General features: G+C 42.0%; 1 protein-coding gene across 6 annotated transcripts in view; it reads right to left on the bottom strand.

Moving 5' to 3' along the window:
• Positions 1–5,736: 5,736 nt before the first annotated feature.
• The window catches only part of SPATA18 (spermatogenesis associated 18), a 36,225-nt gene continuing 15,544 nt past the window's right edge, over positions 5,737–26,417 (bottom strand). For 2 of the 6 annotated variants that reach the window (XM_019470110.2, XM_019470131.2), the window contains 10 exons: positions 24,960–25,063; positions 22,480–22,575; positions 19,026–19,277; positions 16,978–17,248; positions 15,386–15,544; positions 14,386–14,561; positions 11,263–11,386; positions 9,469–9,552; positions 6,212–6,257; positions 5,737–5,899 (listed from right to left, as the gene is read on the bottom strand). In XM_019470110.2, coding sequence (XP_019325655.1) covers positions 5,892–5,899; positions 6,212–6,257; positions 9,469–9,552; positions 11,263–11,386; positions 14,386–14,561; positions 15,386–15,544; positions 16,978–17,248; positions 19,026–19,277; positions 22,480–22,575; positions 24,960–25,063 — 1,320 coding nt within the window. In that variant the 3' untranslated portion in view covers positions 5,737–5,891. Of the gene's footprint in view, positions 5,900–6,207; positions 6,258–9,468; positions 9,553–11,212; positions 11,387–14,385; positions 14,562–15,385; positions 15,545–16,977; positions 17,249–19,025; positions 19,278–22,479; positions 22,576–24,948; positions 25,064–26,417 lie in introns of those variants that run through there. The other 4 variants (XM_019470120.2, XM_019470140.2, XR_002086072.2 and 1 more) reach the window with 4 other exon arrangements.

A 26,417-nucleotide genomic window follows, 5' to 3' on the forward strand; every position in this document is an offset into this window, starting at 1 on the left:
TTAGCTTCTCCATCTGTAAAATAGGCTTAATAACACCAAGTGCTTAGCACAACGTCTGGCTAATAGTAAATGTCAGATGAAGTATTGTTATTAGTATTCCAGAGGATTTTCTGGGAAAACAAAGGCCTCCTTTAGCTCTCTGTCGAATTATTGATATAAAGTATAAATATTAAATTACACCATCACTCTTAAAACATCCAGAAAAAATTTATTTTTCCATTCAAAGAAAACCAGAAAGTTTGTTTTTTTTTTATTTTTCCTCCCCTCCCCTCTTTTTATTTTCAGTTAGGCGATTTCAAATCAAACCAAGAAAAAATCAGAGGTCAGTGATATCACATCAAGGCAAGTGATTTGCAGCAGAAGGCTAGTGTATGGATGCAAATGGGTCTTAGATCAAAGGTAACCATTGTCTTAGTCCATTTATGATGCAATAACAAAAATACCACACGGTGGGTACCTTAGACAACAAACACGTATCTCTTGCAGTTCTGGAGGCTGGCAAATCCATGATTAAGGTGCCAGCAGATTTGGTCCCCGGTGAGGACCCACTTCATCCTTCATCGATAGCCATCTTCTTGCTGTGTCCTTACATGGCAGAAGGGGTGAGGGAACTCTCTGGGATCTCTTTTATAAGGGCACCAATCCTATTCATGAGGGCTTCATCCAAATGACCTATCACCTCCCAAAGGCCCCACCTCCAAATACCATCATTTTGGGGATTAGGTTTCAACATATGAACTTGGGGGGATACAAATATCCAGTCTGTAGCAACCATTTCTAAGATGAAGCTGCCTTTGGAAAGACAGAACCCTCACTGGCCAGTAAGACTCACACCAAATACAGTAGTAGAGTAGGTGAAACCTGGTTTCCATGCCTTCGACCACCCCATACAAAGGGAAAACCCCTCTCATTCCATAACCTCCCAAAACCAGTCACAGACTCAGTGCCCTCATCATCCCTTGTCTCTCCCTCTATCCATATGACTGTCAAGAAAGAATCAAGCACCTCATTTGTGCTCTTGGGTTACTGCTCCCAGTCATTGGCGTTCTAGCCTCCTTCAAAGACCTAAGTCTGAGGAAAGCTCTAAAATGTAAATGTCAAGAATGTGCCAAGAAAGTGCAAGTGAGTAGGGAGGCCTTCCTGAGAGGGTTCTGGAAATGACTTCTGTGGAAAATAGATTCTTCAATCTTGACAATGTATCTTGTCTGGTTCTCATTCATGCTTCCTTTCTAAACATGAGTAAAAAGTCCTTTGTGCCCTACTTGCCACATGATGTAAGCTGCACATGTATTTTCTCAGAGCATTCTCCTCATATGTTACATTATGCTGGGGAAACCTCCCTTAATGAACTATCAGTGGGTACCAAGTCTAGGCTTCTAGGTGACAGTGACATGGAAGACTGATGCAACCCACCATCACCACAATGGACTCAAGATGACCTCCCAAAGAAGACTGATGCAACCCACCATCACCACAGTGGACTCAAGATGACCTCCCAAAGAAGACTGATGCAACCCACCATCACCACAATGGACTCAAGATGACCTCCCAAAGAAAACTGATGCAACCCACCATCACCATCATGCACTTAAGATTATCTCCCAAGCAAAAGATCATTACCAGCCACTGCCCATCTTTGAGAGGGACCACAGACCCATCCCATAGGTACACGCTGCCAACGAGGGCTGAGCACATTCTCTTCACAACCAAACGTCTTGTTCACCATTGTATTCGCAGGGCCTAACACAGTGCCTGGAACATCATTTAACCAACATCAGCAAAGTCTTCTTAAATGAATGACGTTTCCATTCTTGCTTGCTTCAACTTGTGACTCACCCAGCTGAGCCAATCCTACACTGTGTTATTCTGAGGACATAGCTCCGAAACTTGTTCCCTTGTCTAAGAAGATGGAACTCAGTAGAAGGGAAATGTAATGCTCCAGCCCCAGTATTCCAAGGGCAGATATCAATTGCTAAAGGTTCTGATTCATCAAATGACACTCAAGATCTTCTGATAACTGTCCAATTACTAAAGATCTCTTCTAAAATATATTTCACATCACATTTCAATACATTATTTTGTTTGCATCACTACAAGTTTGGCTTAAACTCTACTGAAATAAAGCTATAACACACCTATGTGTCATATTCTTTTGTTGCCCACCCAATAGAAAATTAAGTTAGCTGCCCAATTTTGATATACTAATTGCCAGTGATACTATGGAAAGTATAATATTCATGCTGGCACCCAGCGGGCAATGTTTCAAGCATAAAATGTCCCGTTACATTTCATTTTGAAGTCAGAAAATTAGTTCCTGCTTTATTTTCAAGGCCCCTGTTCACTCACTGTATTAAAGCCAACACACTTCACTGCTTTGGTATTTCAATGGCAAACCCCGAATGTCACTTACCCATATGGTTCCTGGGCTCACATTTCAGTGACCTAATGCAGTTTGTAATACTAGTTTTCTTAAAAGCTCCATAACGCTTTGCCCTTAATTATAGGTGTGATATTATCCAAAGTCATACCACTAAGAAATCTCTTACTCAACTCAAACTTTATAGAACACTGTTGGCCTCAATCTAGCTCATGAAGGACGTGAGGTGCCTAGAAATGAATTAGAATGGTCTGCAAACTGCCCTGTTGCTTAGGAATATAGCAGGTGGAACACACGGCTGTGGTCATGGGAAGTGTTAGAATTAACTCATAAGTGAGTTACTCCCCCCCATACTCATTTTATTATTAATGATCCTGGGGGTCATAGGCTTAGTAGATATTTGTTGAAAGATTGAGTACTTTACCTGTGAATGACATAACTGAATTACGCCAAGTTATATCCTCTTACGCAGTTCACCACTTTTCTCCTACTTCCTTGCATAACTTTCTTATATATGGGCATTTGCAATTGACGTATTTGAATTCTTCAATGGATACGTTGTACTGATCCCATTTTCTTCTCTGTCTTCCATCAGTATCTGCTCTCTGTGACAAGAAAATCACCAAAGAGTGCAACTGCACACGACATTGAACTCCACAAGGGCCAGAACCCTGTCCACCTCTATGTCCCTAGTAATAGGTACTGAATATTCATGAGTGTGTGAGTGAACGAACCAATAAACGAAAGAACTGATGTAATAGCCATGGCAGAACAAAACAAGACAGGATAGAATGTTATTCTGAAAGAAAAGGCATTGGAAGAAGGCAGCATGGCGTATCGGGGCACAGCTTCCTTACCTGTAAGTTGAACACATGACTGAATTTGCTGCAGGGGCAAATCAAACAAGTGCAAGCTCCATTAAAATGGTCAAGCACTACTCAGAGACAGAATCTTGACTATGATGACACGGGATTGTGAATCGTATTAACTAAAACTGGCAATTAAGCTACAACGTAAAATTGCAGCTTTCACAGGGTCAACCCCAGAGCAGGAGCGGAGTCCATTATCTACTAAATGAATCTGTGACCCTGGTTCCGACCTTACAGAATGGAGATGGGCAAAGGATATCGCTGAACATGGGGATCTGGAAAGAAAGCATTTACAGATACAGAAGCACTCTTTTTCTCGATTTTATTATTTAGATGCTAAACCAATAGTATAGACATGGACATTTACCGGTTACAAAGTAAGAGCTTTTCACATTTCAAAGTTACTAAGGTTAAGGTGAATGCCCAGATGAGATGAGTATAGGTCGGCCTCCTCTGGCTTTGTAGATCCTTCCCAAAAGTTATTCCTGACTCATCACTACTCCCTGTGTGGTTACAGTTCACATCAGAGGCTTGAGAGATGACAAGTGGCCAGACAGGGTACAGAGCAAATCAACTAAGCCACATGTGAACATTTTGCAAATCAGCGTATGCGCTCCCCCATTCAACACCTAAAAATGCATTCTCATTACTCAGTGAGATTTTAGAAATGATCTTTAACATACAACACAAAGTAATAGTTGCGTGGTTTCAATGTAACCAACTTTTCCAGGAATGCACTTACGATGTGGATCAAGGTATAACTAAGTTTCTCGTCTAAAACTTTACCAAGAGTTGTCCACCATCTTAGAATATCATATCCAACACTGCTGTGGTGTGAGCACACACTGACCTAGAATTTGTAGCTCATGACTCTACACAGGTGTAGGCATCTGATGACTTATCTTCTAGAATGGCAATGGCAATGCCTGTTTACTGAAATACTTATCATTAAAAACTGCTTTCCCTTTGTTTTGCTTTGTATTAGTTAGGACACTGTACTCATTGTTTAAAAGTCTGTATGCATTTGGATCATAACAACTTTGAATTTTATCTCAGAATAATCAGAATATTTGTCGTAAAGGGGCACTGAATCTAGGAGGGTTGAGAACCATTGATCTCGTTCAACCTCCTCGCTCTACAATCAAACTGAGGCTCAGAGAGGTGAAGTAACTTGCTCAAGGTCACAAAGGCAAACTGATAACCAAGTCAGAACTGGAACTACCTGGATACCAACTTCTCCTTGCAGCATGCTGCCTTGCCTCAACGTGGTGACTACATAAAAATACACAGAGGGAGAAAAATTAACCTCACAGTTCTGAATGAGTGGGTGATCTTTGGACTCAAGAGACAGAGGTAGAGAAGGTCTCTCCCATCATCTCTAGCTACCAGCAAAAGGGACAAGATGCTTCAGAGAAGGTTTTTTTGCTTTGTTTTTGTTGGTTTTGGTTTTTGGTTTTTGTTTTGTTTTGTTTTGTTTTAGGTTTTTTCGCCTAAAAAGCATTGGGTGCCGGTTTAGGCACTGGGTTTATGCAGAGACTGAGCTGTGGCCAATTCATAGTTTCTCTCTAAAAGGCACAGAGTAAAAGCAGTCATTTGTGAAGCCCGTGTTTAAGGCCACAGGCAAGTGGGGCAGCAGGGAGAAGCAGAAAGAACATCACTTATCTTGGGAAAGCTACATTCCAGTAGTACATTGAACTCGAATTTTTCAACAGTCCTTCACAGGGAGGAAAGCGAGGTATGTTTGCTCCATTCAAAATCAATAAATGGTACCCCTAGTTTTAAGCCTTGAGTTTAGGTATGTTTAGTCAGCTGCAGTTCCTAGGGGGTCTGAATTTGCACCCAACCAGGTGAATTAGGTAGAACACACGTCCCAGCGAGCTTCTGTACTTAACATGTACATTAAACTGTATAAAGCATTCCCGCGAAATAAACATGAGGTCATTGCCACTTATCTCAAAACTGGCTTCTGGCCCAATCATTGCTCCACATTTATGAAGCAAGAACATTCTCTCAGGTAAGTAGCTTTGATGCTGGCACCCAGCTAACCCAAACCAGGCATCCTCATAGCAGGAAGTCGGATAGCATAGAGAAGCAAGCCGGGGAACTCTATTCTCCGAAATCATCACCATCTACATGTAGCCTGGAGCCCCTGCTACCTACTCCAAGTTCCCCAGCCTAGATGAGGGCTATCTTCCAAACAAAAGGTCATTAGAACACCCAGTAGTGTTTTCGATTCAAAGCTATACCAGCCACTATAATATTTACGATCTGTTTATAAGCTAAACTGACTCTGTCAGCTCAGGTCAGGCTCAGCGTTTGTATAGTTGCTGCAAAAGATCCTAGCATTTCAGGAGGCAATCTCTAAACCTCTGCAATGGCCTTTGCTTCAAATGAATATGATCCTAAACACCTATGCAATGGTTTTTATCAAATTAATGGAATTTGTGTCTATAAAATAATTATGCAATATATCGGAAAGTTACAAACACGCTAAGCCAAAACATTTAACTCTCTGTGTGGAGTGATACACAGAATTGCCTTTTCACATTATCTTAAGTGAGTTCTGAGGCAGACACAGGAGACAGAGGCACGGGGGAAGTTGGCTGTTGCAGACGTCCTGTGGCAAGGTAACATGTCTGGTGGTTTTAAAACCCTAGGGAGAAAAACAAACAGTTTGTGATTATGGACACTTTCTCAGAATATCTCTTGGAAGGATCTAAATGAAACTGGGGTGGTCAATCTGGGTTTACATCAATAAAACCTCTCGATTGGGAGTTCCTTCTGTGTCACCCGTGGGACCTGCTCGGGCACCATCAACGAGAGGGCCCAGAAATGAAAAGGACGAGGTGGGGGGGTTCAAAGATGTTCCCTAGGAGGCAAAACATTCATTTTGCAGCACAACGCTGAGTACCAAAAAGAGCATTGAAAAGCACAAAACTTGTGCCGTCTAAACCATCCCACTTACTCGGCAATCCACATCTTATTGGAGAAGGACTCCGGCTTCGAGATACCTGGAAAATACAAAAGAGTAATGTTAATTACACGGTAGACAGAGCTCAAAGAATGAATCTTTTTCACATTTTCTTCCTAAAACCAGCTAGGTAGTTGTTCTGAGGTACTTTAGAACGATGATGTCACCCCTAAGGTTGAGCAATACGATTCCTCTTATATTTCCTGAAGTAACGGGCGCTCGATTTGGCTTAAACTGTGTCACTGATTGAAATCTGGACTCAGTTGCCTAGTCTGTTTGTTTGTTGTTTTAATGGCTGTGGAAGACTGGGAGATTGGATGCTCAGTGGCCACTGAATGGCCATGCTGAATTCAGCGCTTTCCAGAAAATAATAATTAATGGCATTATAATTAATTAAAATTAAAATGACAGAATACTCTCTGACAGATCTTTATATGAATCGTGTCATGTGTCCAAAACCCTGCCCCATTAAGGAAGATCCCTGGGGAGCCAGAAAAGAATCATTTCTCCAAAACTCACCTTTGCTTTCACTAAGCAAAAGCCAACACCTCTACCTACAAACCTGTTATGGCTCAGAGATAACAGACTACAGGCAACATTCTTGCTCTGAACTTTCACAAACTTTAGATAAATAAACACTAACAAAGATGACAGCTGTTCTGGATGCATCAAGACCTCGAATAAGCCAAAAACTAGACCACTCTAAACATTTGTATTATATTTTGCAGGTGTATCCAGTCATTGTAAGAAGAGGAGGGTGCAGAGACAGAAAGGGGGCAGCAGTTCCACCATTAAGAATATATTTTAGGGGCTTCTGAGTGGCTCAGTCGGTTAAGCCTCTGACTTCAGCTCAGGTCATGATCTCACAGTTTGTGGGTTCAAACCCCGCGTCGGGCTCTGTGCTGACAGCTCGGAGCCTGGAGCCTGCTTTGGATTCTGTGTCTCCCTCTCTCTCTGGCCCTCCCCAGGTCATGCTCTGTCTCTCTCTCTCTCTCTCTCAAAAATAATAGAAGCATTTTTAAAAATTAAAAAAGAAAAGAATATATTTTAGGGATGCCTGGCTGGCGTAGTCAGTAGAGCATGCAACTCTTGATCTCAGGGTCATGAGTTCAAGCACCACATTGGGCATGGAGCCTATTTAAAAAAAATAAAAGAAGAAGAATATATTTTATTCTCATCTAAAGTTTAAATTACTTGGTTCTCCTTGGGCACAAAGCAGGAAAGAGAAAGAACGTGTGTGAAACATGTAAAAGGGCTTTATTAGAGGGACATTGCCCACCAATAAGTCTTCTAGTGAGAATCCAGAGGAAAAATCTGCCATGGCTATAAGCACTATAGGTGTCTAATATTGCTTTTTTTGGATAAGCCATGCCCTCTTAGAATAAGGGGATTGTGATTCTTCCAGGATAAAACTCTCAAGATTTCCTTTTCATTTATCAGTCCACTAAATGCACTATCCTTTTGCTTTTACCTACTATAAATACTTATTCATGAATATGGATAAGTAAGTGATATTAAAATCTCCAAAAGCAGGGGCGCCTGGGTGGCGCAGTCGGTTAAGCGGCCGACTTCAGCCAGGTCACGATCTCGCGGTCCGTGAGTTCGAGCCCCGCGTCAGGCTCTGGGCTGATGGCTCGGAGCCTGGAGACTGTTTCCGATTCTGTGTCTCCCTCTCTCTCTGCCTCCCCCGTTCATGCTCTGTCTCTCTCTGTCCCAAAAATAAATAAAAAACGTTGAAAAAGAAAAAAAAAGAGTAAAAAAAAAAATAAAATAAAATCTCCAAAAGCAGAAGATCTGTATCAGATACATGCCTTTTCCATTCTCAGGCCATTTCCCTTTTCTGGATATCTCTCCTCAATGTCCCAGCACATTAAAATTCCAACCATTTTAACCAGTCAGATCCCCATGATCCCCTTCCTCACTATCAAGGACAGAAAGACTTCCTACCTCCTCTCATAGCTCTAGTTCTTCGTGCCTCTTGCATGGCCTGTGGCATAAACCACACTCAGTCACTCTGTTTAAATCATATCAATCTTCCTATATTGAAACCCATTCAGGGAAGAGACCATGTTTTCATCATTTTTCTGTCCCGCTCCAAATCTAGCATCCATCAGAAACAGAGGAGTATTTGATAAAGAGCATGCTGAAGTAACAGATGCTCACTAAACTCAGAAAAGTAGATCTTATTAATGGAGCGGGATGGCAGTTATTTTGGGTTTTGTTTTACGGAGGGAGTTGTAGAAGTTTATAGCTAGAGATGCATTGCCAGAGATTTCGGAGAAGTGGAGTCCTGACAGATCTGGTTCTCCTTCTCCACCACTCTCCCTAAAACAAGACTGAACAAATACTTAAAGAATTTCTATTTGAAGAAACAGCAAATTGTTAGCCTATCTGGTGTTCATATGACGTGGTCCAGCCCTATATTCAAAAGGCATTGACTAAATATTATTTGTTGAATAAATTAACAGTGATACATCACAACAATGTTTTTGGTTTTCAGAAATGTTTTCGCTGTTATTTTTTTAAATATTTTTTAATGTTTATTTATTTTTAAGAGAGAGAGACACAAAGTGTGAGCAGGAGAGTGTCAGAGAGAGAGGGAGACACAGAATCTGTAGTGGGCTCCAGGCTCTAAGCTATCAGTACAGAGCTCGATGCGGGGCTTGAACTCACAAACAGTGAGATCAGACCTGAGCCGAAGTCAGACGCTTAACCGACTGAGCCACCCAGGCACCCCTGCTGTTGTTTTTCTTAAAAAGAGGTACTAGTAATCCCCCCCAAGAACTAATACTCAAGGAGACTAATGTTATTCTTCCTACTTTGAAGTTTGGTGGAAAATTAATACCTGCAGTGCCCTTCATACAGTTTTGAAATCTAGACCATTTGAGCAATTTCTCCAAACTCATGCAATCTGTTTAAGAGAAATCAAGGACCTGTGCCCAGATCACTCCCATCTTCTGTTCAGAAGACTTTATCTATTAGCTCACTTTCATTCCAAAGCAAAAATAAAACTATGAAATAAGTGAAGACTATTATTCTTTGAAGTAATTAAGAAAAAAACTGCCTCTACTTCCTTCTTTCTAGAATGATAAACGCCTTAGCCCAAGGTAGCATAAAAATTAGTTTGGGATTATCGCAATGAGTTCTCTTTCTACCTATAGACATACAATCACCTCTGGCATTGGTGACTTTTGAGGAAAAAAAAGTGTCAACCATTAAGATGCTTTGTGTAAAAATGGTTAGATACGCACCGTGCTTAAACCAATATGGCTACGGGGGCAGATGGGACTTAAACTCCTGCTTCGACATCGACTTACAGGTCGCACTGAATTCCACTAAAAAAAGAGGGAAATAGTCAATAGTTTGTGAAAACTTACATGGCCTAAAACGAATGTCTACCCCACAGAATGAGAGGTTCTGCTGTTATGATTACACTTGCCCATTACTGGGCACCAATCAGCATGGGATACACTCTTCATTTCTTACAGCTACCCAATATTTGACAATAACTTAAGAGTATTTCTCAGATAAATTCCATTACAATGAACTTTGCAATATTCAAATTCTTGGTGCTAGAACTTTGTTTTGATGAGTAAATTGTTAGACCTACATTCAAGCTTGCAAGTGTTGGGAGAATGTAAACCCCACGTGGGCAAGGATTTGGGCCTCTTTTGTTCACTGCTGAATCCCCAGTACCTGAACACCGTGCTTGGGTCATAAATAACTATTGAAAAAATAAATATTGTTGAATGAGATGAATTCATGAATGAGGGAGGAAGGTATGGAAGGAATGAACCACCACTGCTGCCCATCTATTAACTAAATCCTTTTCCTTTAATCCAAGTCCTTCCTTTTAGGATCTTCATATTTTGTTTTAGGAGTTTAAGCTGGGAAAGGAAGGAAGTTGAAATGCCTGTTTGATGTAGAATACATGAATAGCGGCTATTTCCTCTCCCTCCTTTTCTAAGGAGGAATCTCCAGTTGGAATCACTGGAGAGAATCTCCAGTTGGAATTTATTAACAAACGGTGATTGTTGTAGGAGCAAGGAGCACGTTCTGTGAGGTCGTTCGTCACAGACCCCGTGTGGTTGTTGTCAGATCAACACCCCCCCATTTCATAGCACAAAATATTTTGTTGAGATACCATTCACTATAGTAGAATGTTTAAGCTGCAAACACCCTTAAGTTCTCTTAAAATACTCCACTCTTGTTCACCAGTGTATGTGTGAAAAGCTGCTATGAAGCCCTTCCCTATTCTCTTGTTCAAAGAGAACAGGAACTGAGACCACCCAGACGGTGGCTTTGCACTGGACTAAGGAGCTTCTCTTCACAATCCACTTAACTCTCTCTAGGAAGGGCAGGGTTAAAACTCCACATGGGAACTATACAGAATACCCAAGCCCCTGTGGCCACCCAACACTCACCACAACACACACTCACACACTTGCACACCTACTACTCCATTTTGAGGGCTGCCCAATTATTTACCATGTTAAAAACATTTTACAACCAATGTATATAGGAAGCAACCCTCCAAAACTGATTGCCTGCTCTCTCCCCATCTCCTCTGCCTTCTTTTTTCCATCCCTCCCCCTTCCTTACACATCATACCAAGGAGAGAAAACAGAGTACATTCGTCATTTCCCAAAATGGTTCTCTGTCAGTGAAACTTTGGCCAACTGTTTCCTGAAAGTTCATTGATCACTTCCAAATGCTTAGAATGAGAGAGGGCCTCCAATAAGATGAGCTCAAAGAGCTTTGCCCTTATAACAGCATAATATTTCTAAGGAGGAGGCAAATATGATGAGTTGCATCTTATAAAGAAAGCAACAAAGAAATTGCTGCCAGAAAATTATGAGGAATCACGGAAGAAACAAAGAGAAGTATCTCTTCTTTCCTAGCCAGTCCCTTTCCTCTCCTTTGTATGAAACCTTATCAAGCAACTCTTTATGAACTGCTTCTATAGAATCTCTGGGTTTATAAATGTTCTCGAACTTGTGAATCAAACACTTGGGATGAATTGTCACTATGCAAGGCCACCGTACAAAGGCCCCTCTCTTGGTGACAGCTTCTCCCTTCATAATGACACAGTCATTCTCCATGAGAGCAGGCCACACGTGATAGAAGACCAAGGGAGCAGTGAAATCGGAGTCATAGCTGCGACGGTACCTATTTTAAACACACAAAAGAACAAGAAAGAGAAGTTAAGCAATGATGTAGCATCACTGGAGAAATGAACATTGGTGTAAATTTTTATTTTTTATCACGCTTAGTCGAGGTAAATATGGATAAATATGATTCTGTTATTGAAGAGATGGTTGCGGGCTTTCAGAATAGGAACCGGTGATAACAAGCACCCGACATGGACTCACATAGAACAAGCCATGTCAGACTGAACTTATTCCTTCCCTTCTCAGGATTATAAGAGTTACAGTACAGGAAAACGCTAGAGATGGAGACCATCTGAAATCCGGTAGGCATCCTACAACATTTCTCATGGTGTCTTCGTGGGCAAAATAAGAGAAATATAGGTGGATGACTGACTTAATTAGGTGAATTACAAAGTGGCCCATATCCAAAGTAAGATACTTAATGAATCAATGAGAACTTGAATGAAGGTGCTCTCTCTCAATCCCTTGATAAATAACATGTTCCATCAATGATTGCACGAAGTATAGAAAAATCACTCAAAGGTTAAGGATGGGTAGGAAAGAAGAAACAAATGACAGTATAAAAAATTAGCTCAACAGGCAGGAACAATAAGCTGAATCTCATAAGATACCATGTAATGTGGATACATATGAGGTCTTGAATTGAGTCTAAGAAGTGTATCATTGCACAGATAGGAGAAACGAAAGACTTAACCACAGTATAAGTAAAAATAACATGTTTCTGGGGGGGCGCCTGGGTGGCTCAGTCAGTTAAGCGTCTGGCTCTTGGTTTCAGCTCAGCTCACGATCTCGCAGTTTCATGAGTTCGAGCCCCACCTGTGCTCAGCTCAATGTTGTAGGCTCTCCATCTCTAGAATTTTCCTGTACTGTAACTCTTACAATCCTGAGAAGGGAAGGAATAAGTTCAGTCTGACATGACTTGTTCAATGTGAGTCCATGGTCGGGTGCTTGTTATCACCGGTTCCTATTCTGAAAGCCCGCAACCATCTCTTCAATAACAGAATCGGTATCCATATTTACCTCGACTAAGCGTAATAAAAAATAAAAATTTACACCAATGTTCTGCGCTGGCAGCACAAAGTCTCTTGGGATTTCTCTCTCTCCCTCTCTCTGCCCTTCCCCCACTCGTACTATCTCTGTCTCTCTCAAAATAAATAAACTTAAAAAAAAAACAGAAAAGAAAAAAACAAGTACAAATTAGCGGAATTAATAGAGAATAAGGGTACTGGTCCCTCCAGGCTGCTCAGCTCAAAACAGGGGACTACTTTCAGTGTGGACACGTGACAAGGAATATTCAGAAGAGCATGGAGCATAGGCCAAAGACACCCATCTATTTGTCAAGAAGTCTCAAACCCCCTTTATATGGAAAAACCCAAAGCCATGAGACCAGAAGAAGGAAGACTTGAGCAATTGCTTTCGAATATGTGAAAGGCTGCCAGTGTTTAAAAAAGAAAAAAAAAAAAAAAGATTACACTTGTTCTCTGAAGTACGTGAAGTAGAACCAAATCCTCAGGCATTGTTAGGAACTCCAGTTCTAGCTTTAGAGCTTTCCAGAGGTATCAGCTACAGAGTGCCCCAAGGGGCAACATGTTCCCGCTGATGAAAAGCATAGAAGCCGAAGGCCCCCAAGGTCTGTGAAGTGTGCAGATTGCACAAGGTAAAGTGGATGAATATTTCTGCGTGGTTCAACACATTCTCCAAAGGAGAAAAGAAGAAAGAAAGAGGGATGACGAAAGAGGGATGACGGAAAGGTATGCAGTCTCTGTCGTTAACAAGCTCGTAGGGATATTGGGCCACCACCACCCTATGACTCTACGGGCTGAACAAAGACCCAAGAGCTAACATTTCCTGTGTGCTGACTACAGACAAAGCAGTGTCCTAAGTACTTTATCTGAATGAGCTCAACTAACCTTCTCCAGCCCTAGGAAACAGGTATTATTACTTCTCCCATTTGACAGAGAAGGCACTAAGGAACAGAAAAATTAAGTACCATGCCCCGGATATATAGCTAATTGGTGGCAGAAATGGGATTTGAACCCAGGCAGCTTGATGTCAGAGCCTCAGACCTCAAGCCTCAGAGTGTTCTTAACCACAAGCTTGGCCTCCTCCCAATAGTCCCCAGCCATATCACTGGATCCCAGAAAATTTCAGTAAAATGTGTTAAGTTCATTTAATTTCTTCTGATTTATAAAAAATACTTATCATGTGAAAGTTGATAGAAACCTAATGGTCCTGGGGCGCCTGGGTGGCTCTGTCGGTTAAGCATCCGACTTCGGCTCAGGTCATGATCTCACAGTTCATGAGTTCAAGCCCCACGTCGGGCTCTCTGCTGACAGCTCAGAGCCCGGAGTCTGCTTTGGATCTCTCTGCTTCTCCCCTACTCACACTTTGTCTCTCTCTCAAAAATAAATAAACATTAAAAAAAAAAAGAAATCTAATGGTCCCAGAAAGTCTACAGTAGTCATTCTCAAATGCTAGTGTGCATAAGGAGCACATATAGGTGTTTGTTAAATGTCAGATTCCTGAGCCCCATCCCAGACGTACTGCATAAAATACCACGAAGTATAATCCAGGAATCTGCCTTTTTAACAAGATCTGAGTAATTCTGACACGAGTGATCCATAGGCCATACTTTGAGAAACCTGGCCTAAATAATTCAGTAGAAACAAATAAAAAGTAATACACACTTGTATTTATATAGCACCCTTTTTAAAAGTGTTCCAGACAGGCTTCGGGTTCTCATTAGTTCTGCCCAAGACCAATACCTTCAATGGAAATCATAATATCACCTTTGAATCATGTTTGACTGAGAAAGAAAATAAACCCCAGGAGAAGGCTCTGCCCTGTAGTACAGAGAAGTATACGGCAGGACCTGGAAGTCAGGTCACATCTGTTGAGTTCCCCACCCAGAGTTCTTTGCCCTAAATTGTTTCCAGGAAATACAGATTGATTTTTTTTTTTTTTAATCCCTTAGCTTCTGTTTCTTATGTCTCTTACTTGCAATCATTAAAAATTTCTCCATCAGCCCCAAATGCAATATCTAGGGGTGGGTCTAAAGTCTGCATTGCAAAAGCAATGCAACATATCTCCTGGATGAAGTCACTGAGGAGGCAAAAGTCAACTTCAGGAGGAAATGAAATCTTGGGATTGACATTCATGGCTCGGATCACGTCCTGAAAAACAAAGAGATGGCATTGCCTTGTTACCAACCTGTGACAAGAAGCTCCATCATCCGAAAGAGGTTATGACTGGTGGGGGGTGGGAAAGAGCTCGTAAACTACAAAAGCTGTACATGTGTTAAAGGAGAAAGGCTCACTGCTAGAGAAGGAGGAAAGATGATGCAGAGGACCTACAAAAGGGCCAAGAGAATCCCCTCCCTCCCAAAAAAAAACAAAAACAAAAACAAAAGAAAACACCCTTTGAGGCTTTTATTTATTATTTCCTTATGTTTCTATTCTGGGTAGGTAGAAGATGTGCCAACTTGCTCATAATCTATAATAACAGCAATAACAATAAGCTTGCCCTTATTGAGCGTTTACCATGTGTCAAGTCTTGTGCTAAGCAAATTACTTGCTTTTTTTCATTTAATCCTCTCAAGAACTCTATGAGGGTGATGACCATTGTTGCTATAGAGACTGGAAAACTGAAGCACAAAGAGGTTTTTAAGTAAACGTGCAAGGTCACACAGCCAGCAAGTGGCAGAACTAGGAGTGCAAATCTACACCTGTCTTCCCCAAGGTCATGGCTCTTAAGCACCATGGTATTCTATCCCCAATCTTAAGGGCTTGTCTAAAGAAGAGAACTATAAAGGTCGGACTATTTTTCCCCCGTAAAATGTCTAAGACACCGCCAAGCATGCCGGGTTCTACAAAGTAAATCGGACGCTATTCTGTTACATAAAAGCAGTACTAAGCACTGGATGGATTTCTGAGTTATTAGTATTCCATGTAAAGAGCAGCAACAGAAAACCAGTCCCACTAAGAGACCCACCACTTACGTTAACACTGCTTTGGGAATCATAGAGATCAAGATGACAAATGATATAATCCGAGACGGCATCCTCAAAGTTACTGCACCCTGCATAAGATGGTGTCAGCGATTTCCTCACACGGATCTTGAAGTGTCTGAATGCCATTTTAGCCACGTGGAATGCCTCCTGCACATAAAAAATGCAGCAGATTATTAGATTGAAGAAGGGAAGTAAGGAGGGCCAAGGTAAGGAATAAAGAATACCCACCAAAGATTCAACAGCAAATGGGTCCTCCGATAACTAAACACAGTTGATCAAAACTAATTTTAATCTGGGAGAAAACACAGACCTCAATTTTGAAAAGTACACAAATACATATATGACTATGCACCTTCACTAATTCCCAGACAGGTGATCACCGTTCCGGGAATCCTGAGTGCAGGAGGCAGGACAGTGCAGAGGTTTAAGGAAAGAGATGGCCTGGGGTTGCATAAACACTTAAAAAGTGCCAATGGAGTCTATGATCCCACAGCAGTATCATATTACTGGTCAAGAAATGAAATTACCAATCTAGTGTTTACATATCAAGTGTCTGTGGTATGTTTCCTGGCATACGTTAATTCAACAAATATTTATTAAATGCATGTTATGTAGTAGGCACTGGGAAAATTCAGTTATTCGTGAAACGCCCTAGAACCCTAACTTCTTAATGAAATAAGCCAGGGCTGGCAAACGTTTTTCTGTAAAAAGCCAGAGAGTAAATATTTCAGACTCTCCCTGAAATACATACGATGTCTTGTCACTTTTTTTTTTTTTTTTTTTTTTTGGCAACTGTTAAAAAATGTAAAACCATTCTTGTATTCTTAGCTGTCTAGTGGGATTTTTCTTAGAAATATGGGCCTGGACAAGATCTGGGCCACAAGTCATAGTTTGCTGACCTCTGAAATAAATTAACATAGAATAAAGTTCAGTGGACCCTGATAATGCTGCTGTCCCACCAGCGTTTTGTTTTGTTTTTAAATATTGACTGTTCTCATTTGTCAGAATGGACTCCTACTGGACTCATTTCTCCTAACGGGCTCTTAGAACGAATATGTTTGCTTTGGGAATTAAGGATTATATACGAGCACTCTTAATCCGCCGTATTCAAGTAGCTGATACTCCAGCAGGTTCAGTAACTACTCTCAGTTAAGTAAACAGAAGAGTTAGCACAAGCACAGCCTTCTGATTGTTCTGAGAACAAAAGATCAACCACGTGATAGCCATCAGCAGTAACATCTCCCCACTGGTGCACGTAGGCACACATTGGAAATTTCAGTGCAAATCAGCGCAGCATATACTCATTTGAGATAATCCTGTACTTATGGATATTTCTTCAACAAGTATCTGGTCGATAGAAATATCAGTATATCTGAATAGTTCGTGATTGTGAAAACCTATGCATCCCCAATATCTGCCAAGGAAGAAAGGAAGGCAGGAACCCAGCCAGCCAGCAGATGGACATGCCGCCCTCCTCCCGCGACCCCAGGTTCAACCAGCCCTCCTAGGCCGTCCTGTTCACAGCTGTCTCCCCGCTGCGCCCCAGGGCCTCTGCGCGCAGCCGCCGCAGCGTCACCTACCACGGTGGCGACATAGATGATCCGCTGCACCGTCTCAGCTTTGTCGATGCAGCGTCGAAGCAAGCACTGTGCATCCAGGCGGGCCTGGGAGTAGGCGTCGCTGAACCGGGACAGGAGGGCAGCCTTGCGCGCCACGCTGGACGCTTTGGCGCGGTTCGGCGACGGGCTCCTGACCTTGGCCACTGCGGTGGAGGGGCTGGCGGAGCGGCTGCGGCTGCGGCTGCGGCTGCGGCTGCGCGGGGCAGGGCTGGGAGTGCGGCTCCGGACCGACCTGTGCACAAGCAAGAAGCAGCCAGAGAAGCAGTCTGACGCACGCCTCCCTCGGTCCTGCCGCAGGCGCTGCAAGATACTGGGAGGCCGGCGCCCGGCTGCGGGCCCGGGAGAGCCGCTGTCTCGGCGACCTCTCCGCAAGGCGTCAAATACGCGCTCGGACGCTCTGTATCTGCGTGGTGAGCTCGCACCTCATGTTATCCTTTAAGCAGCCCCGGGAGGTCAACATTGATTGTGGGCCATTTTGCAGCTGAGGAACTCGAGGCTCCGAAAAGTTAATAGGGTCCCAAAGTAAAGTAACACCGCTAGTGAGAGCCGGAGTTAAAGAGATCAGCTTGTCAGTGTTTCTTACCCCAATCTTGGGGCACTAGCATATCCGCAGAGGCCTTATGGTATAAAACGGGATGAACACTGAACAGAGAGAAAGATCTGAGTTCTCTTTCCATAGCAGTGGGACCGTTTGCACTCATCTCGTCTCTCCAAAGCCTAAAGTTTTCACCTACAGCATGTTCGCCCTATTTCTGGGCGGGAGTGGGGGGCTGAAAGAGGCGGTGAGCTAAAACAGGGGGACGTACTTGGTGAATGGTAGAGCCCTGTTATCAGTGAAACGTATTGCTATCAAGTATAAATTGTCAAAGGAAAGGGGGCCCCAGAGAGAGAAGTGTTACAGAAGAAACTGTGAAGCGAACGGTAATACAAAGCCCTCTCTGAAGGTGGAGAAGGAAGCTGTTGCTTCCTTCTGTCAATGGCAGTCTGTCTGACGATTTCCATGGTGCAAGAAATATTCCCATGGTGGCCAGTTTCAAGCTGTTAATGTGACATCACCCCGAACTGGGAGTTATTAGGCAGAAATGCACAGAATCAGTTCCTGGGGGCCAGTACAAGCTGGTGCCACCACAACATAACAGAGTGACTCTCAAAACTGGAGAACTAAGGTGGCATTTAGGGGAATGGGGACCAGGTGTGGGAGTGGTTTGCTAGCCTGAGTCAGGCCACTCCGTGGGGCTGAGGGAGGTCGCAGGTGTTAAAAAGAACAACCAGGGGCACCTGGGTGGCTCAGTGGGTCAAGCATCTGACTTCGGTTCAGGTCATAATCTCATGGTTTATGAGTTCGAGCCCTACATTGGACTTTCTGCTCTCAGTGCAGAGCCTGCTTGGGATTCTCTCTCTCTCTCTCTCTCTCTCTCTACCCCCCCCCCAAAATAAATTAATAAACTTAAAAAAAAAAAAAAAAGAACAAGGAAAAACGCTCCAAGACAAACATCCTGCTTTGTCCTCAGTTAACTCTGAATGACGGGTCTTAGCATTCTGTCAGTAGAAAGGGATGTCACAAGAACACTTACCTACACGCTCCATGAAACAGAGTGAGATACAGCAAGTAAAGTGACAGGTCGTCATCCCAGAGAGAGGACTCCCAGGTCTCAGAGAACAGGACCCTCATATCAGGGAACATTCTTTCAGCCAGGGCACCACCCACACATTACAGCCCCACCCAAATCGGCTTTCAAGCCAAAGAACTTTCCCCTCACATATGTCTCAGTTTCATTCCTCGGGCTTCAATGTCAGCCCCAAATTAACTGGTGCTCGAGCTCTGGCAATCCAGGAGGCATTTCCTCTCTCTGGAAGGGTGCAGTTCGAGCACACAATCCTTCACAATTCAAAGTTTCCCGGATTGGAGGGGTTTGGGTTCAGGCTGTCATTTCACGTTTTTTCCCAGCCACCCTTGGACCACTACCGAAAGGAGCTTAAATGAAAAGATCTATAAGAATTTGTCCGACCTTCCTTGGAGTACAGCTTTTTCAGCGGACAAAACCGCTATCTCGTCCTTCAGCGTCTGGAGCTGTTTCTCATAATCGGATATCACTTCGGGCCGGTGTTCTGTGCTCCTCTTGTCCAGGACCCGCTGCTCCAACTTCCTCTGCTCTGAGGTCCTGGGCTCCGAGCTTCTGGAGTCCACACTCCAGTGCTCTGGGCTTCTGTGTTCTAAGTTTTTGTGGCGGCTTTCCTCCTGGGCCTGAAGAGATTTAAGCCTGCAAACAAAAATCAAGGTGGAGGGGCGCCTGGGTGGCTCGGTCGGTTAAGCATCCCACTTCAGCTCAGGTCATGATCTCACAATTCTCACAGTTCGCAGGTTCGAGCCCCCACAATAGGCTCTTTGCTGACAGCTCAGAGTCTGGAACCTGCTTCAGATTCTGTGTCTCTCTCCCTGTCTACTGCTTCCCTGCTCGCACTGTGTCTCTCAAAAATAAATAAATGTTAAAAAAAATTTTTTTAAATAAAAAAAATAAAGGAGGAAAGAAAAGAGAGGGAGGCAGGGATGAGGAAAGGTAGTAACAACTGGCATACCTAATGACGAGGCTGCTCTGCTTAGTATGCCCGTTACCGCATTGCACAACTCCGATGGAAATACACAGGCACAAACACAAATCAGAAAAGAGCAGAATTGCCAGGGTCAGAATGCCACCCCCCTCTGCCACTTGCATGAAAAGAGATTGCTGAAAAAAGAATATGCACACAGATCCTCCAACAAAAGCAGAGTGTGCCTATAGTCCTCCTGTTCTACATTTGGCTGGTCCCACACAGAACTCTGGAAGCACTTGACCTTCCAAACCTAGGGCCAGGAGCTGGTCTTATCTTCATTAGCTCTTTGACTCTCTGAACAGATGGAATATGGGGGGGGGGGGGGGGTGGAAATAACAATAGAGATTGAACAAGACCCACAATACTAGGTGGAACAGTGAACTTGTAAAAATAATGTATTCTAGAAACAAAGCTTCAGAAATACAATTGGCATTCTTATAAAGATAAAAACAGGTGTGACTAAAACAGTAGCAAAGCCACACAAAGAGTATGTGCTGTGATGAAAAGGACAGTGATAGAAGGTCAAAAGACAAGGGCTAAGATTAAGAGGGAGGCAAACCATAAGAGACTCTTAAATACAGAGAACAAGCTGAGGGTTACTGGAGGGCAGGGGAGTAGGGGGATGGGCTAAATGGGTGGTGGGCATTAAGGAGGGAACTTTTCAGGAAGAGCACTGGGCGTCATATATAAGAGATCAATCACTGGGTTCTACTCCCGAAGCCAAGACTACGCTGTAAACAAATAATTGAAAAAATAAAAAATAATGCCAGAAAAACGAGAGAAGTACACAGAGAAGCTAGAAATGTAATAGCAGAATTAAAAGCTGCACTGGCAACAGTAAAGAACAGAATCGCTGCTACTGGAAATCACTGAGTTATATGATCACAGAATTTGAGAAGGTCTTTCAAATAGGAAATAAGAGATGAAAACCAAGGCAAGAGGGGAGATAGAAGTGGAAAACTGACCACTACTCCCAGCTATAGTGTGGAGGTGTTCCTGAAGAAATCAGAACAATGGAACATGTTTGAAGGCAACAGAAAGGTATTGTGTGTGTGTGTGTGTGTGTGTGTGTGTGTGTGTGTGTGTGTGTGTGTTTTAATACAACTCCCACTTCCTTTCTGGGGGGGAAAAATCAAAAATAATATCAAGGAAGCTATATCACCTTACACCTGTCAGAATGGCTAGAATCAAAAAGACAAGAACGAACAAGTGTTGACAACGATGTGTGGAAAAAGGAAGCCTTGTGCATTATTGGTGAGAATGTAAACTGGTGCAGCCAGTGTGGAAAACAATATGAGGATTCCTCAAAAAATTAAAACTTGCAATAACTTATGATCTAGTAAATTCCACTAGGGGGTATTTACCCAAAGAAAACTAAACATTAATTTGAAAAGATACATGTAACCCTATGTTTATTGCAGCATTATGTACAATAGCCAAGATATGGAAGCAACCAGAGTGTCCACTGATAGATGAATGGATAAAGATGTGGCATATATATACACACACACACACACACACACATATATATGTGTATATATATGTATATATATACATACACATATATATGTATATATATGTGTGTGTATATATATACATATATATGTATATACACATATATATTTATATATATTTTTATATATATGTATATATATACACACACATATATATTATATATATGTATATATATACACATATATATATTATGTATATACACATATATATTTATATTTATATATGTGTGTATATATATACATATGTATGTATATACACACACACACACACACACACACATATATATATATATATATATATAATGGAATATTACTACTCAGCCACAAAAAAAGAACTAGATCTTGCCATTTGTGACAACATGGATGGGCCTAGAGAGTATCATTCTAAGTGAAATAAGACAGAGAAAGACAAATACCAGAAGATTTAACTTATATGTGGAATTTTAAAACAAACAAATGAGTAACAAACAAAAAACAGTAACAGACCATAAATACAGAGAACACACTGGTGGTTGTCAAAGGCGAGAAGGGTGGGGCAATGAGCAAAGGGCAAAATAGAACGACCCTCCGACCCAGCAATTGCACTACTAGGTATGTATCCAAGGGATAGAAGTGTGCTGTTTGGAAGGGGCACATGCACCCCCATGTTTATAGCAGCACTATCAGCAAAGGCCAAAGTATGGAAAGAGCCCAAATGTCCATCAATGGATGAATGGATAAAGAAGATGTGGTATATACATACAATGGAGTATTACTCAGCAATCAAAAAGAATTAAATCTTGCCATTTGCAGCTACGTGGATGGAACTAGAGTATGTTATGCTAAGTAAAATCAGTCAGAGAAAGACAAGTATCATATCACTTCACTCATGTGGAATTTAAGAGACAAAACAGATGAACATAAGGGAAGGGAAGCAAAAATAATATAAAAACAGGGAGGGGGACAAAACAGAAGAAACTCTTAAATACAGAGAGCAAACTGAGGGTTGCTGGAGGAGTTGAGGGTGGGGGACGTGGGCTAAATGGGCAAGGGGCTTTAAGGAAGACACTTGTTGGGATGAGCACTGGGTATTATACGTAGGGGATGAATCACTGGGTTGGACTCCTGAAATCATTATTGCACTATGTGCTAATTAACTGGGATGTAAATTTGAAAAACTAAATTTAAAAAAGAAAGAAAATGTTCTATAGTAGATAGGGAATGTTTTTGTGGTAAGCGAAAGTATGTAAAACATTAATAAAAATATTGCTGCCTTTTCTTTGTGAATAGCTTCTTTCATATTGTAACGAAGCACCAAAAAGCTAAACTCAATGATCAATCAGAGGCTGCCATAATCCTGTCTTTTTTTTTCCCTTACTGCTTTCTTAGCTGATTTATTTCCTCCTCTGCAGCCAGAAGGGATATGGCCGATCTGTTCTTGGTTTCTTCAAGAGTCTTTTCAGTTTCAGCCAGACTGTAAGAGAAATCAGTATAACTAAAGACAGATTTTCCAAAATCGGCAGACTTTCTGAATCAAGATACAGGTTCTCCCGGGAACTTTTGGCATATGATATAAATTGAACATAAACAAGATCAAATTGTGAGACATCTGCATTCAATCAGATGCTATTGCAAATATTATGATGTACGTGTATGCACAAACATGCTAGTCTTCTTTTGAATGTCAGACACAAAGACATTACAGAGCTACTACCACTAAAAGACTAGGTAATAATTATTAACATTAGACTGTAAAGGACAAAGAAAGTTGTTCACCTCCTCCTTCTCACCCTCCTGATTCATCTGCTCTAATTACACCAAATCCTCAGGCTGTGTCTCCCCATAAGATCTCCATTTCCTGCAATAGACTCATGCTAATTTGCAATATACGAATACCATTTTCTGCAGTGTGCTCATTACTTTGCACCGTAGAGTTGCGTTTGACTTAATTGTCCCTGACTTCCTAAATATGAAGAAAACATTATTTGCCCACCTACAAAGAAAGTCTTCCACAATCACACTTAACTACCGAGCATTCCATGTCATCTGCCTCTGACTCGCGCCACATATTGAGCACGAGTCTCCTGAGTTTTCAACATAGCTAGGTCACTGTTAGTTTCAAGGACTCTCTCCATTGTAGGCAAATCATAATAAATCATATTATGTCTTTAGGTCTATCTAAAATTAAAAAAGAAATGGGAGTGTGCGGATGACATTGGATGGAGACCAGTGGTTCTCAATTAAGTTGCCCTAGTCCAGCGAGAGATCATAGGTTGGCAAAGGTCTCTTGACTTCTCTGACCCTACTTCCCTGTAATATCCAGGCTCTTTCTTCATAGTCGTCCTGGGGCTAAGAGAGTGCAATTGCTATCTACACTCACACCTGTCTTCTTCCTTCCCTTTAGATGGAAGAAGAAGGGTCCAACACTGGGATTCTCCCCTAGACAGTGAAGCAGATTGAGAAATAATGAGCTAGTGGGATTGCTACCAAGTCCCCACAGATCCCAGCCAATCAGGCAATAACAGGAGGTAGTGTGATTACCCAACATTCCTTTGGGTCTCCTCCTCCTACTCCTCTCCTAACAAGAACCCACTCATCCTATGAATGCCCATGCAAATGCCACCCTTGACTCTCTCGACCAAAGTGTGTCTCCTTTTCTCCTGAGACCTCCAACACTTGGTTTACACAGTCTCATTACAAACATACCATGAACTACATAAGGGCAAGAACTTTTTTTTATTCACCTTTTTATCCCCAGCACCTAAAACAATGCCTGTAACAGAGTAGATATTTTTCAAGATGAAAAATGAATGAATGAGCAAAATGTCTAAAATCTTTAAAAAAAAAAAAAAAGCCAAAGTAGCAGTAACTTCACAATAAGGCTACTGGAGATTGAAAGGAAATTGCTGTGATTTCATTCACAGGTGAATATGTTACAGGTTTTTTTAAAGTATACGTGGAGAGAAAAGTGAACATTTTTGTCCAAAGAAGATGGCAGAAAATTAAAAGAAGCAAAAATACCAAGAAAGGAAGGAGAATATGAAAAAGGAATAAAGTAGTGATTTTTTTTCTCTTAAGACACGGCACACGGGTGTGAACACCTGTACGTGTACATACAAGAAAGTATACATGGTAATTTGTCAGCTTGAATGATATACAGAGAGAAGAAAGGGAGATACATCCATGAGCCAAGCATTACTTTAAGCAAGTTAACATATTTTTTTTTTAATTAGGGATTTATTCATTCATTGAGAATGTACCACGTGGCAGGCATGATGTTGAGTGATGAAGATACAAGAATAGCGGATAGCAAATATTAGAAGAGCAAATACAAGACAGCACCCCTTTGGACCTTCCAGCCAAGTGGATCATAAACGTGCAAAGAAATGTTTTAACGTTCCAAATGGTGGTAAGTGCTAATCTCAGATCATTGTGAAAGAGAACTACAGAGGGGGAAACGAAGACCTTTCGATATACATGGTCACAGACAGACTCTGAGAAAAATCTCCTTTCAGCTGAGACCTGAAAGATAAAGAACGAGCTATGCAAAGAACCAAAGGAAGGCTTCCATGTTCATGAAGGAGCGCAGACAAAGGCTTCAGGGTGAGGAGTAGACAACAGACTAGGGGAGGAGACCTTGGCAAGAGTTGAGGGTGGAGAGAGAGGTAGGGCCCCCTCCTCTCTCTCTTTCTTTCTCCTTCTCTCTCTCTCTCTCTCTCACACACACACACACACACACACATACACACACTAGTTATTTGCACATGTCTACATTTTACAAGAGCCATTATTTTCCCTTTAAACTTAAAAATTAAGAACAATTCTTCTTGGAAAAAAGATAACTTGCATTCCTCTTACTCGTCTTGAACCTGGTTGAGTTGATTACGAGTTGAATTCAACTCAGAGTCTAATTGCTGCATGTCCCGATCTCGATCTTTATGTCTCTCCTTATCAAACGTGTCCTGGAATGATACACAAATCAAAATAGGCTTGAATACAGGAAACAGCATGATGGGTTGCAACACATTATGCTGAGCCAAAGAAATCAAGCAGCAAAGAACATGTGTGGATAGGTCCATTTATATGCAGTTCTACTGCAGGCAAAATTAATTTAGAATGATAAAAATCATGGGGCGCCTGGGCGGCTCAGTCGGTTGGGTGTCCGGCTTCAGCTCAGGTCATGATCTCACAGTTTGTGGGTCCGAGCCCCACGTCGGGCTCTGTGCTGACAGCTCAGAGCCTGGAGCCTGCTTTGGATTCTGTGTCTCCCTCTCTCTCTCTCTGCCCCTCCCCTGCTTGTGCTCTGTCTCTCAAAAATAAATAAATGTTAAAAAAAAATTTTAGAATGATAAAAATCAGAAGAGTGGTTGCCGTGGGGGAGGAGGGAGATGACTGGGAAGTGACACAGGGAATGCTCCGGAGAGATGGAAATGTTTTATAAATTAATAGGGTGTGGGTTACATGGATATATGCACTTAGCAAGCTATGGATTTCATTGCAGATAAACTATACCACCATATTTTATTACACTTCAATTTTTTAAAAAGACATTGAAATATCAACCCATGTCTTTATACTCAGAATAACACCCATGGGGTAAAAATCTAAGCGGCACAGGAAAATCCTCAGGGGTGAAAAACTTGCTTAATAACAACTGACGTCTATGGAGTACTTACCCTAGGTCAGTGGTTGCTGCATGTTTATCGCATTGAATTTTCAAAATGGCCCTAGCGGGTCAGCAAAAGCATTGTCCCCATTCAACAAATGAGGAAACTAAGACATGGAAGGTTAGATAACCCACCCACGACCATAGAAGAGCAACCAGAATTCTACCCAGTGACCTCCAGGCAGGAAACTTTCCACCACGGCCTCTTAAGGCTGCCAAGAAAAACCTGCTCTAAATGCTTTCATTTTAGAAAAGAACTTATGTAAATGCATATAAATATTTAAAATCACGGGGCGCCTGGGTGGCTCAGTCGGTTAAGCGGCCGACTTCGGCTCAGGTCATGATCTCACAGTCTGTGAGTTCGAGCCCTGCGTCGGGCTCTGTGCTGACAGCTCAGAGCCTGGAGCTTGTTTCCAATTCTGTGTCTCCCTCTCTCTGACCCTCCCCCGTTCATGCTCTGTCTCTCTCTGTCTCAAAAATAAATAAATGTTAAAAAATTTTTAAAAAAATAAAAATAAAATAAATAAATAAATAAAATCAAGTTGACTAATATTTAATGATGCCAATGCCTTAAACGAGTTATGTATTCTCTTTCCAGTGTGGGGCTTCAACTGTTCCAAAGCTGACACTTTTCCCACAGAAATCACCAG

This window comes from Panthera pardus, unplaced genomic scaffold, assembly GCF_024362965.1.
Source record: "Panthera pardus isolate Hobbes unplaced genomic scaffold, ASM2436296v1 HiC_scaffold_13, whole genome shotgun sequence".
NCBI classification, from domain to species: Eukaryota; Metazoa; Chordata; class Mammalia; order Carnivora; family Felidae; genus Panthera; species Panthera pardus.